The sequence below is a fragment of the Leptodactylus fuscus genome, chromosome 6 (assembly GCF_031893055.1).
Source record: "Leptodactylus fuscus isolate aLepFus1 chromosome 6, aLepFus1.hap2, whole genome shotgun sequence".
NCBI classification, from domain to species: domain Eukaryota; kingdom Metazoa; phylum Chordata; class Amphibia; order Anura; family Leptodactylidae; genus Leptodactylus; species Leptodactylus fuscus.
Genome location: NC_134270.1, coordinates 48,454,555 through 48,468,701, shown reverse-complemented (window position 1 = coordinate 48,468,701; position 14,147 = coordinate 48,454,555). Strand labels below are relative to the sequence as shown.

Here is a 14,147-nt window from a genome sequence, read left to right as displayed (position 1 = left end):
CCATCAGGGAAAGCTGAGTTCTTCCAGACTTTTGATGTCCTGTATGCGAGTTATAACCCTTCCTCTCTTATACCTGAGTGGCGGCTGTTCTTAATGACGAAGCCTTGTCTGTCTTCTGTGTGCAGACTCTAAATGGTAAAACCCGCAGGTGATCCTGTGATCACAGGAAGATCCTAATCTCACTCTTGGCTTGTCCTACACACTACATATGAACAATACAATCCACTGATAATACCTACAAGTCAAGTTCTTTCATCACAGGTTGTCTCATAAGGCCTCTGTCCATTTGCCCTATTGGAGTATGTGGATGTTATTGAGGAGGGTCCCCCAAAGTTCTGGTGGATACAGCGTGTCCATGCATTGTGTTTTCACTGTATTGAATACTAGATTAGATTTGTTTGGACTACTGCTATGTAATGCACATTTTCTATGCAACTGAAGGCAAAATAAGTGGACAGATGTGGCCCCCCTCTGTGATCTCTAGGGATTAGAGAAATTGTCTCTGGATAAGATAAGGAGCATGTAGCATAGGCTGTCAAGCTAAGGCGTTGTACTGAAACCTCAGCTGGGGTCTGCCCAGTGCTGGTAATGCTTGGGTATATAAAATATACATGTCTGTGCATTTGGCACCACCCCTGTGCACCACTGCTATTGAAGGGGGGAGTAGGGGTATTTTGGAGAAATAACCTATTGTAAGGCTTAATCCAACACGACATGCTGCACCCTTAATTTTCGCCAAATATGTGTTTTAGCTTTGCTGTAGTAGGCAAGGACTAAGCTATGGCAGCCATATTGGTAGTCACCCAGTTTGGCTATAGTTGTGAATGGCTGTCTGGCCTACTTGTGCAGTGCCATGCGAGCACCCGGGGAGATTTACAGTCCATAACTAAACCTCATTGCTGCATAGATCGCTGCTGTGATTTCTAAAGAGACTTTGATATAAAATATAGATGAGTACCTTTTTTCTTTTTCGTTACTTTGCTAAGCTGCATACATATAGTATATCCCTATGCCGCCCCAACAATTTGCCGGATTCTCTTTCAAGGTCACATATTACAGCTGTTCATCATTTTTATTTACATGACATAAACCTGGAACATCTGGAAGCCGTTCCCTCCGCCCAGAGACTGCTGTTTCGCTGGTTTATATAAAAAGGCTCCTTAGCAACGTGAGATTTCCTTGGTGTTCTCTAATCGGTTTTCTCACATCCTTTCATTCCACATTTTCCATGCTTGGCATTTTACCACTGCAGAACGTAATTCACTGTACTGTACACATTGATCAGTGATTGTCTACGGCGAAGAGCTGATGATGGCATAGCGAGCGCCTGCACGGTCATCTGACACACAATGGGGTCATGCAGTCTCATAGGCAAGTATAATATACCGTACATGTTGTAGAGTATACTTGTAAGGAAGAGTCAAGTTCAGATTGGCCTAATTCCCCTTTTATAGAATGTACAAATTATTTCAGTTACTGCAATTCTAGCGAAGGAACAGAGGAATAATCTGAAAGGTCAACCCACTGGTCTCCTATGAGGAACTAGATGTGGGTGTAGAGCAAGCACCTGTTGTCTCTCCTGTTTTGGGATGGTGATGTGGTCAGGCACCATAACCCTGTTTAGTTTTTTGCTGTGGCAATCACCTTGCCCTAAAGTATTTGCCGTTTTCTAGGCACGTATACAGGCACTTTTTAGGAAAGATATCTTGCTGTGCTTTTGAAATGATACTAGTAAGAAAAGAAATAGACTGAAGAGCTGCTGCTAGCATTGTATCTGAAAGTTACTGTGAAGTTTCTAGATATGTATGCGGTGAGAAGAGGAGATCCTGCTCCCCTATCTCTATCTCACACAGCAGCAGCAGCATGTGAGACATTATACAGCAGTATTAAGCGGTATAGCTGTGAGAGGGTTGAGACAGCATAACATTTAAAGGCGTTATCTGGCCCCAAATGGATTACACATTATTGACCTATGGACAGGACGCCATACAGATCAGTTGTTCCAACTGCCTCCGTGCCAAAAGTTAGCGGGTGCGGAGTGTGCACAGGATGCTCCTATTTAAGTAATAGGAGTGGCACAGGAGCCCCATCTACTGTATAGCAGTAGTTCCACAGAACTGTAGTGCTTGAGTAGGAAAGCCTTCCCGCTTTCTCCTTCCACTTCTGTAACTTCCAGTGCCCAGAAGGCGGCAGAGCAGCTGATGTGTAGAGAGCCCCACAGATCACATACTGATGACCTAGCCTATCCCTCCTCATACCTTTTCCATAGACTTCTATGAAGGTGAGGGTAACAAATCTGTCTCTTCTCCGCCTCTGTTTAGATTTTTAGCAATGTCCTGAGAGGGAGTGAATGCAGAAGGTGAGAGACTATGAAGTGACAGCCAATAAGTGGAGAAAGAGGCATTTTTCTTTAATAAGAACTATTACAGAGTTTAGTATCTCTGCTTTCTCTATTGATATAAGCACAGTGTTGTGAAACAGCCGTGACCATGTAAGAATCTAGCCTCTCCGTGCCTGGTTAGCATGCTTCGCTTTTCAGAAGTCCATATGGCATTGCTCCATACTTACAATTGCCATGGAATAGACTGCCAACGCAATTCACAGTCCCATTTCACACCTGAAAATGACAGTATTTGTGTTTAATTGCCTCGCTGCTCCGTAATATTGTCTGTATTAGGGAACTGATAGCCTATATTTTCCTGAATATTGATGTGGCCTCAGCTTCACACAAGAAGTTTAGATACCGAGGCCTTGCATTGTGTTAAGTGGCCAGTCTGGGAGAATTCGCTTTCTTCATTCAGCATATTGAACTTAGCTGGTAGATTGTTCAGGAGCGGGGGAAAATTAATATCAAACGAGTGGGGGAGTTTTTTTTATTTTTTTTTTATTTTTATTATTGATGGTCAATTAGAAGACAGCCATTGTCTGTAAAGAAACTAAGACCACGCGCTAAAGCCTGGCCATGTAATTGAAGGCACAAAGTCATTCATTTAATGAAAGTGAGAAAAGTAATGGAATAACGCCGTATACTCAGGAGCCCATTGCTTCTATGAATTGTCTGAAACTGAATGAGCCGACCCGTGACATGTGAAATCTGCACATTTTCTTCCTGATAGCCTAAATCAGATAGTCTATGTCTTATTTGTATTTGGATTGTTTGTTTCTTGAGATCATTGTCTGTATAAAGGATACATCACTAAACCTAAAATCCTTTTTCTTTTCATTTGCTTTACAATTGTATGAATGTTTGTATTCCCTGCTGTCGGCCAATTTTAGGTAGTCGTGATTCTTACTCCCACCATGAAGTGAACCTCCTAAAAGAATCACCCCTGTGACAAGACCACTGCTCCCTCCAAACCAGATTATTTGTTTCCCTATTCTCCGTGTCTATCGGCCTCTTCTTTTACAAGACCATTTTTCACTTCAATTTTAGGTTGTCGTATTAATTTTTACTGTTACTGACATGACATATGGGCAACCCTATTACAAATTTTGTAGAATTTGCTTTTACGCCAGTAATCCCGTATTTCCGACCTTTGATAAGCTGAGATTTTTACGCTGCTGAGCAACCCCCCCCCCCCTCCATGGTAGAGACATTAAGAGATCAATATGGTGGACCTGTAACTATCATACGCACATTGCAGTAGATGGCAGCTATACGTCATGCCTTTTTCTTTATTTTCAGGAAAGTGAAGATGCAGTCAAGGTTTTAGCAAAAGAAAAAGATCTTTTAGAGCGGGAAAAGTGGGAGCTGCGGCGCCAGGCCAAGGAAGCAACAGACCATGCCAGTTCTCTTCGGTCACAGTTGGACTTGAAGGACAATCGGATCAAAGAGCTCGAGGCTGAGCTTTCAATGGTGAGATATAAAATATATTCCTTTTCAACCCCGGTGTTCTCCTGTCAGCCATTTAAAGAGATATACAGTGTGGTGCTATTCTTCCCAACACTCATTCATCCATAACCTTCAACGCTAAAACCAAGGGGACAGCCATCTTGCAGCATTACGGTAGGTGCAACACTTACCTAAGCCATGACAACCAATCAGAAGCGTGCTTTTATCTATTTAGTACAATGAAAGGAGGCTTGTGATTGGTTTATGGGGCTGCTGCAGCTACAATCTATTGGAGTGCAAAGGGTTTATTTTATTTAGAGAAATTCTCAGACAGCGGGAGGCAAAAGTTAAATTATTAGCCTTGTTGGTTTCAATAACCCCCCATTGTGTGTCATCAGTCCTAAGGCTTTTTTCAGGACATAGATGGCTCAGTCCTATCCCATTGTTGTAATAAGCAATAAGAAAAAAAAAATTCTATCAAATCTTACACGAGCCCATGGAAATAAATAGGATCCCAAACCAAAAGGCAAAGTCCACAAATGCACATAGCCGCAATATAATCTAAATACTTCACCATACTACATAAGTGTACAACAGTATCAAAATGAAGTCTATATACCATGCACAATTGGATACAGATGTGTCAGGAAAGGGATCACAGGCACAATACATGCACATGTGGAGCACGTGTTATGGCTGCCATCCCTTTCATGTCTGCTCTGTATCTATCATGTAAGGTATTTGGACATTACTTTGTGTCTATTGTACATTTCGCCCATGTAGCATTGTGCAATATTCCGGTTACATTTTGACTGTACATTTTTTGTGGCTGCTTTTTAGTTTGGGGTTCTATTTATTTCCAGGGGTGAATATGCTTGTGTAAGGGTTAAAATATATTTTTTTACTTATATGCTTTAATAAGGATGATACATGCTTTGTTTCTAGGTTCTCGTTTGTATTAATTTCAGGTGAAAGTCTTAGGTTGGGCAGGGTTACTGAAGGGACCCCAATAGCAGACATTCACACCACCACCCCCAATTATATTGCTGCATTTTGTCATCCAGAATAGCTTGCCACTTGTTTCATCCTTTATACTATTTCCATGACTTTTTAGCCCCCTCTACCCCTAGCACTGCAGTTGCTCTGGAGAGGAGTGCTTTGTAGGTACACAACACCTAATAGCAATGGATGGAAACAGCCAATTCTCTCTGCAATTTCCTTGCATGCTCGGACTGATATCTTTGTGACACCAATGCAAAGTTCCCCTTTACACCATCGAAAAATGCGAGGAGATCGTAACAGTAGTGTCCTTTCAATGCGTAGAGGGAGTTTTCAGTTATGTTCCAGTCATTGATGGTGCTTGCTTTACACCCTGCCTTTATGACCCAATCTAAACCTCTGGTTATCAGATCAAATTACGTATGGCTGGTGATAGGCAGTTCACAAGGCTCAGCATTCTAAATGGTATTAAAAGTTCTACAAGGACTTTTAGGTACTGGCTACCCTTGGCTAAAGCAGTTTCCCAATAGCCAACTCTCCCGACTACCCCAAAAAGATGCATGTCTTTTCATCCAAGCATCCATGGGCTCTCAGTAGGAAGCAAGGAGTAAACCATTTCTAGACACATCTGATGGCAGTTTAGCTTCCCGAAAAACCAAAAGGATGTGGGCAGGTGAAATCTGACCATCTGATCCTCATCTTCCCAAACATCTGTTATCAGTGAAGAATCAGGAGAAACCCCAAACATGGACAACTTAAAGAGAACCAGTCAGAAGAATTTAGAACAGTAAGGCCATCAATATGTCCTTCTCAACTGGTTTAGTGTCCCAGGTATGCCTATGGTAAATCTCTCGTATTATATTTTCCTTTTTGTTTTTATATAAATAGCCCAGTGTGGGCAGGCTTACCGTAGGTATATATGGAACAATAAACTCCAGTCCATGAAGGTATATTCTTACGGACATCTCTATTTTTACATCACAGTTTTAGATTTTGTGAAGTAGCAGAGGACCATCCGGGTCAGTGAAGTCAATAACACTCAATTTTGTCCCTGAATTTCTGTGGCTTGATTTGACAAAGCCAAGAAACTTATTTCATTGAGGTTCTGGACATTATTAAGTAAAGTCATTAGTAATGCAAAATATAAAATTGCCTAGTATTTTATCAGTATCATTTTCAACTATTCTTCTTAGAACGGTCTTAAAATTTTAGTCTTTAAACTGCTCCAATCCCTTCACCATCCTCTAAGTTCTAAGTTTCTCTCAAGCCAGTGTGGAGCTATAGGACAATTCCAGTGGTCTGGTACTTGTTTCCTGATAGAATGGTTGAGGTTAGCTTGGAAATCCGTAGCTCCCAGAGGAGCCATTTCTGCTGCGATCTTAATCAGAATGTTTTATAGTGATCCACATTAACTCCAAGATAATTGGAGCTCAGTTGGTTCATAATAAGGCGACATTTCACGCAATTATCCATGTAATTACTTTGTCTCCTGATTATTTTCTACATGGTTAAAAGTCTGTGTATTTTGTACTACATTCTGTCAGTCATCACCACCAAGTCTAAAAATGAACTACAATTACACTTGGCTTGTAATTTGGTAAATATTTTTAAAACGAGTTTGTACCTCTGTTCATTAGTTTCGGCACATTTTAACGCTTACGTCCTATTACTCGGTGAGTTGTGTGTTTTTCCTAATTATACATTTATCCAGCAGGTAAGCCTATCCACTAATCACTGCCGAAAAGCTCTTCCTAGCCCAAGTATGTCTTGTCTACCCTTAGAGAGGAAATTTAGCCAAGTGTCACCTCCTGATGTGTCCTTAGACATTTGTGAGGATGACAAATGAAGAAGCCACTTTGCTCTTTTTGAATATTTTTTCCTAATTGCCAATATCTAACATAAAGTCTCAAGCAAAGTGCCACCTGTTCCCATGGGACAACTTATTGTCTAGTATACTGTTACTACTGACTCCAATAATAATAGGCCCTTCATAAGACAAGGTACCAAAGATCCACCAGATATCTCCATTCGGAGTTGACTTTGGAGCCAACCTCTTCCATTTAGGGTTGTTTTTTGATTAAAGAATCTCCTAAAAAAAAATATGTTTTTGTGTGTTCAACAATTATTGACTCCGTTTACAGTGGACGTGTAAATGTTCTGTATGGATGGGAATAGTCCATCAGAATCATCTTCTGTAGCAGGCCAAAGGAGCCCCAGTAAGACACTGGTTGGAGCCACTTCTGTTTTTATGTTGTCCATTTACTGCATTTTTTTGAGCCAAAGCCAAGAATGGCTACAAAGTTCTTATACTTCTCCCGTCTACTCAATCCACTCCTGGTTTTGGCTCAAAATACCGCAGCAAAATGTGCAACTAAAAAAAGCTGCATTTCCGAAACATGGGGTCTTAGCCTCAGGATTTATTTTTAAAAAGGTAGGGCCTCACTTTAAGCTCATATAGTTCACATAATATTTATAGGAACTTGGTCTTAGTCTACTCTAGCACGTAAGGTTAGAAGAGTGAATGCTTGGCGTAGGTGAAGACCACTGCAACCTTCATACGTTCCATGTCGAGTAGTTTCAAAGTTTTGGCCCTCACCTACTGATAAGTAAAATGACACAATACAGTAACATTAATATTAGTCTGTTTTCTGTACAGGGTTATTTTTTAATGTTTTTGGTGTTCCTGACTCGAATATGTCCCTAACAATGCATTCAACATGTCTCCCAACTCTCCTCTCCCATCCCCCCTCTTGTGGCTTAGTTTGAAGTATATCCTAGTTAGATTATCATGCTTGTGACCTGTTTCTCCAGATAACAAAGTGTGTTGCCCAGAGAAAGGAATACCGTGTTTTTGATCACTACATTGAGAAGGAGCCCTCCACAAGAGGGATAGCGGTAAGACTAAAGTTCTTAGGGAAAACACCTCTTCTTTTTTTTTTTTTTTTTTCCTTTTTTTTCTTTTTTTTTTAATCCAATTTTTTGTGCACTTCTTTTTTTCCTTTTTTTTTTAATTTGTTTGTCACCTTTTATCATCGGATCAACCTGCACAATTGTTATGGCTAACACATGCACCTTATCCTCTGAAATTTTCACACAATTGTTAACACACTGATGAAAATCAAAGGGTTGGTGACAATGGGGCACAGCAGAAGGGGGGTCTATGTATAGCTGCCAGCCAAAAATCCTGTAAAATGCAACCGATGTCAGACTAAATTTACCTTCTTGAGACATTATCAGTCTAAGAATTCAACATTCTGCAAAATTTTGTAAAATCCCAATGGACAATGACCCTGTAGATTTTAGTCTTCCCGAAGGACTTGTTACATCCATTTACTCCGATGTTCAGACTAGGTTATTTCCCCTGTTTCATATTCAAGTAGGAGGAAAATTTGGCATAAACAATCCCATTGTCAGTAGGAATCGTTTCTAGAGAGGTCTAAATAACCCTAGATGTCCTGACTGGAGGAGTGTTGCATGCTACATTCCTTCAGTCGCTACCCTGGGCAATGGGAATCGCTTGTGTGTATATTTACTAGAAAATGAAGCTGGCATCTATGTGTAAACCTCTACTGGTGTCCCTTGGGTCTTATAATCCTACTGTACTGAAATTTATTTACATGATGAATCAAGTCAAAATGCATATAAAAGACAATGTACAATAAAAATGTTTGTGCTGCTAAAAATATGTTTGTGCTCCAGTCAGACTGTAACGTAAAAGGGATGCCGAGGAAAACACTTGACAATGCTAAACCTACTTGTCCGTGAGTGTGTGGATTTCCAGCTCGGCCCTATTCATTATCAGTATTTGGCTTATGGCTGGGGTCCAGGCCTCCATACCCGCACCATTCAGCAAAATGAGACATAATGCAAGTGCCATGTGGCCTGTTGGGTTTACATAGGTGGAGTGGCTCGGCTGTGCTGGCTCCTGCAGCTTGTCTAATTCTCTTGAATCCCTGTATACCTTAAAGGGATTTTCTGGGTTTATCATTTGATGATCCTTAGCATAGGTCATCCATTGAAGATCATCAGGGGTCTGACACCGAGGCCCCCCACAGATCGACTGTTTGAAGAGACCACAGCATGTGGTAAAGTGCCGCAAGCTTCTTCACACTAGACTGTACATTTTACAGCGGTTATGCATAATATTACCGCTCAGTCACATTCACTGTGATTTAGCTACAAACAGGCCGGTGTGGCCAGTAAGTGACATCACATAGCCTGTGAAGCTGGGTGCTATCTCAGGTGTCGGAGCCCCACTCATCTTCAGTTAAAGGATAGGTCATGAATTGATAAGCCCTGAAATGTTCATTGTTTTATCAGATATCTTCCCAGTATAATACTCTGTATGGTGAACTGGGACGTAAGGTTTAGGCTAGGGCTACACCACAACCTGTTGCTGCACAATATCAAGGACTGTCCCAGACAAACCTATCGTATCCATATTATGGCTCTGAATCCCCTGCCCAGCCACGGCTTGGCTGACTTGACCTTGGATCATCTATATTGATCTGTGCACTACATTTAGGTTAGTAGAGCCGTGGTCAGACTGCAGTCCAGAGCTAAAATATAATATGTTTGTCTGTGACAACCTGAAGACCTTTAGCGCTGCACTGCCAGTCACAACCATCGATAGTGAAGATCAGTGTCATCGTGTATGCCGCTCTGATGACTGACAGGTTGTGGTTGCAGCAGATTGCAACAAAACCACATTCACTATTAGGTGCAATGTAGTGACGTGACTTTGGCTTGTGCATAGCCTTAGGTTTAATGACCTTAGGGAAAAAAAAAAACACCGCCACTCTGTCCATCTGTCTGGTATCCCAGCTTACAGGAATGAGGTATTTTAGGGCTTGTCTATGGGGAACGCATTCATGTAACACAAATTACTAAATGACTCCCCATATGGAAGATTAACAAAGGGGGCGAGAGATTTCCCACTCTGTATATAAGGGAAGTACATTGGATGTGTGGTGTGCAGGTACTCCTACTTTCTTCCAATATGAAAGGATACGTTCTTTAACCCTAAGCAAGTACACTTGGCCATTCATTACATAGTATAGTTTTTGTTTTTTTGTTTTTTTTTGCTGTATAATGTTTTGTTAGGTTGCAATCCATCATCCATGACACTGTACAAGCTGCTTTGACTGTAGTATTAGATTTATTCCATATGCCTGTGATTGTTATTAGTGTGCCGTTTTATACATTATTGCCTATTTTTGGTCCAGTCGCTGCTTCGTTTTTTCTTTTTTGTTGCTTTATCCTGTCTGACAACCAGACTCCCTCATGCATAATGCATACCGTGTCTGTAAGATGGATGCTCCCTCTTGTGGCCAGAATCAATATCTTCACCAGATGGCTATTATCCTTCACGGCTTTGAAAGATACATCTACGGTAGCTTTAAACATCAAAAACGCCCTCGCCGCCCACACCGACTTTAAATGAATCCAGATCGTCTAAGGGCCTAGATTAACCGCTTTATGTAAAACTGACCTAGTTTTTTCCCGACCATCCCCAGAACTGCAGGAATCCATTGGGACACTGAACGATTGGCATGTGGCATCCCCTTGATCTAGTTCTGAGAATAGTCTATGATGCTGACATGATTGAACAGAGGGTTAAAATTGTCGCTTGCGAAACATCACAGCAGCGTTTGATAGAAGTGGAGCCACGGGACTCTGGGAGATGTGTAATGTGTTTTAAGGTTTTATTGAACAAGTGTACGAAGTGGTTGTTCAGTTTATATGGAGTCTTAAGTTGGATTATTATTTAATGTGTTTTGTCGTGGTATTGGATAGTCTTGTAGAGGACAGCAGTGTGTAATGGGAGCTGCATATATGGTCCGGTATCTCCATCTTGTGACCCTACAGATGATAATTGATGCCTTTAGTGTTCCTAGTAACCAGGTCAGCCACAGAGAGAACCCCTTGTGTGGTATTCCTATAATCTACCTGGATGTTTGAAAAGGATGGTCAAATTGATGCTGCCTGCCGCCGGCACTAGGGGGAGCTAACATTACTGCATGCTGTTTCTTCATTGAACTCAATAAGAAGTAGTGATATGTAGTAAGCTCCGCCTAGTGGTGGGTGCAGACATAGAACTGTGCCTGATAGAAAGACATATCAAGTTAATCTGCACAGATTATTATATATATATATATATATATATATATATATATATATATATATATATATATATTGCCCATATATTTTACAGCCCATTGGTTAAAAAGGGGTTTCCCTATCCAGCATTAGAAAAACATGGCTTCTGTCCAGGGGTGAACCTGCCCCTTTCGCCGCCCGAGGGGAACGACAGAAAGCCGCCCCCCCTTCCCCGGAGGAGGGGGCGGAGCGGAGGGGGCGTGACGGTGAGAAGGGGTGGGGCTAAGCGAAGGGGCGGGGCTTAGCGGCGTTCGCAGGCAGAGAGCAGGCACGGAGAGGACCTGCTCTCTGCCTGAGCGTGAGGGGAGGCTGCTGGAGCAGCGCTGCTCCAGTGGCCTCCCCAATCCACTGCTCGGTGCTAAGCCAGTCCAGGACAGCTTGTCCTGGACTGGCTTAGGTAAGCAAAAATGCCGCCCTCCCTGGGGCCCTGGCATAGCGCCGCTTCAGGTCGCCTCATGGGAGGCGCGGCGCTGCTTCTGTCTTATAAAAAGAGTGCCACACCTATTCTACAGGTTGTGTCAGTCATTGCAGCTCTGTAACTGTAACCTTTATTTGCACATAATCATACAAGGGTCAATTCTTCTCTAATGAAGAATAATTCCAATGTTGGAAAGATGTGATAGTGGAGCCCACCTTCAGAAGAATGCTAACTCTGTTGAGTGGGGCATTGCCCGTGCCGTTGAAGTGTGACCAGCCGCAATAGTAATGTATAGAATCTCCCATAAAATAGTGGGGAAAAAAAAAGTTTAAAAAAATATATATAATAAAAAAATTAAATAAAACTTCTAAATCCCTCCTTTCCCTAGAATACATACAAAAGTAGAAAATGACTGTGAAACACATACACATTAGGTATCCCTGTGTCTGAAAGTGCCCGGTCTACTGAATATAGGGGATCTGCAGTGCTCCTGTTCCGTCGGGAAGGGGTTAATAGGAGCACTGCAGATCCCCTATATTCAGCCGGGCTGAATTCCAAGTGGGGGAAAAAAAAAACAGTCCTCAAGCTCAGGGAAGGGGCAGACAGACAACCAAAACACCTCCTCCCCTTCCCCAGCACCCAGCAACTACTGCACCCAGAAACTCCGACCATTTTAATTTTTGAAATTTTCCAGTAGTTGCTGCATTTTTCCCCCTCGGCTTATACTCGAGTCTATAAGTTTTCCCATTTTTTTGTGGTAAAATTAGGGGCCTCGTCTTATATTCGGGTCAGCTTATACTCGAGAATATATACGGTACTTCTGCTGGGGGTAAAAGTCTGTGAGGCCCATTGCAGAGGCATAGAAAGAATAGAAGAGCCCTTGGCCTTCACTCTAACTATGGTGATGACTAGAAAGCAGCTGTAGTTACACAAAGATGGCCTGTGTAGAGAGAGTATGGTTGGAGGGAGTCTCCTGTTGAAACTGGGTAGTACAGAGCTATAAAGGGGCTACAGTAACCAGGAATCCTAGGAAATTTGGAAGGGGTACTAAGGGACAAAGGAGAAGACAAGTGCCTTTTATAAGATGGCTATAGATAGGATTCCTGCAACAACAACCAAGCCAGGGCTGGCCAGGCCCAGCACAGAACAGGCCATAGGGCAGGCTTGGTGGTCAGCAAAACAATGGGAGAATGGCAGGAATGGGAATCTCCCCTTCCATCTAAGTACCATGTGAGAGAGGGAGAACAACTGGAAAGGGAAGCCCATGCAAGTTCCAGGAAACATTGTACAACATGAAGTAGAACAAGCTACAGGAGACCTCAAGCTGAAAGTAACATCGCCCTTATATCAGGAAAGGTTCCCTATGAGGTTAAGGGGTGTGTTGGACTTTATTGTAGAGAATGGAGGTGTGCGGCACTCTGTATTATCAAAGTTTAGAATAAATGCATTGTTGCCGCCATCTTGGGGAAAAGTACTATAGTACATGTTCTCTTTGCTGCTGTTAATGCCTGTTATGTGATGCAGTGTTTTATAAGTTTATTCGGGAGACTTAACATGTCTACTGTATACATGTACACTAACATTCTACTGCCTCAATTTTTGTCATACGTCTGCCTGACACTTATTTTGTGCTATCCCATTACTTTCATGTTACGTATTTTGTATACTATGAGGAAGGAAAAAATAGAGGAGTCAGAGTCATTTTGGAGGTTTAGCCTACTGACTCCACTGCCCTGATACGGACACCAACCTGCGGTGATCCCTCTGCGGGAACAATTTACCGGCCCTGTTACAACTTTGTTACTGACTGTGACAGGTCGAGTGCGGCTCCAGATCTTTGTGCAGCTTAAGTCAATTAATCCTAAATAGAGTATTAAACCTAATCTTGTTATTAAGAGGAACACAAGCAGGATTGACTACTCCGGTAATCTGCTTAATTTGTGGTCAGACATTATCAATAAACAATCTGCATTAATTGAGATAGTTACAGTGATGCAGAAACCTCATCCAAGCGCAGACCAAAGGAGTACATTAAGTCTTGAGGAACGCACATTTATTAGTGATTTTTATGTCCTATGACGTACGACAGACAACAGGAGGTAAACTTTTATGCATAAGTTAGACGACTCTTTATTACACAAGTATTTTACCCTTTGTAGCCTTTGGAATTTTCTCTCCTTATGTATTGGTCAAATGTAGTTTTATAACTGGAAGTCTACAATGTGCAGAAGGTTCTTCTGAAATACCCCCCGTTTTTTTCCAGGCATGTTGCAATAATGGACCATTAAAGGGAGCATTATGGCTCTTACAGAATTTTTCTTCTAATGTACAATAGCTGCATTAAAAAGCAGGATAGGAGCAACCCCTGACAAGAGAATATGGAGGAAGGGGCTATGACTTTTTTTGGGACTCTGTAAGGGTGCATACACACGGAGTAAAGCGGCGCTGATTCTTGCACGATAACTCGCGTAAGAATCAGAGCTGCAAAACAGAATCCCATTGAGTTCAATGGGTTCCGTTTAACGCGTGTAATACATTGAACTCCATGGCATTCTGTTTTGCAGCGCTGATTCATATGCGAGTTATCGTGCAAGAATCAGCGCCGCATTACTCCATGTGAATGCACCCTAATGGTCACACCAGGATCAGCAAAGTCACTTGGCCTTATTGTAGTGTCCCTTTGGGATCTCTTTTGGGTCTTCTGAGACTAACACAGCGGGTCATGATAGGGCCCCCGTG

The 14,147-nt window shown here is 42.0% G+C and overlaps 1 protein-coding gene across 5 annotated transcripts in view; it reads left to right on the top strand.

Moving 5' to 3' along the window:
• The window catches only part of KAZN (kazrin, periplakin interacting protein), a 363,709-nt gene that overhangs the window by 341,851 nt on the left and 7,711 nt on the right, over positions 1–14,147 (top strand). For 4 of the 5 annotated variants that reach the window (XM_075279891.1, XM_075279897.1, XM_075279896.1 and 1 more), the window contains 2 exons: positions 3,686–3,856; positions 7,643–7,726. In XM_075279891.1, the coding sequence (XP_075135992.1) occupies positions 3,686–3,856; positions 7,643–7,726 (255 nt within the window). The remainder of the gene's footprint in view (positions 1–3,685; positions 3,857–7,642; positions 7,727–14,147) is intronic. The other variant, XM_075279892.1, reaches the window with a different exon arrangement.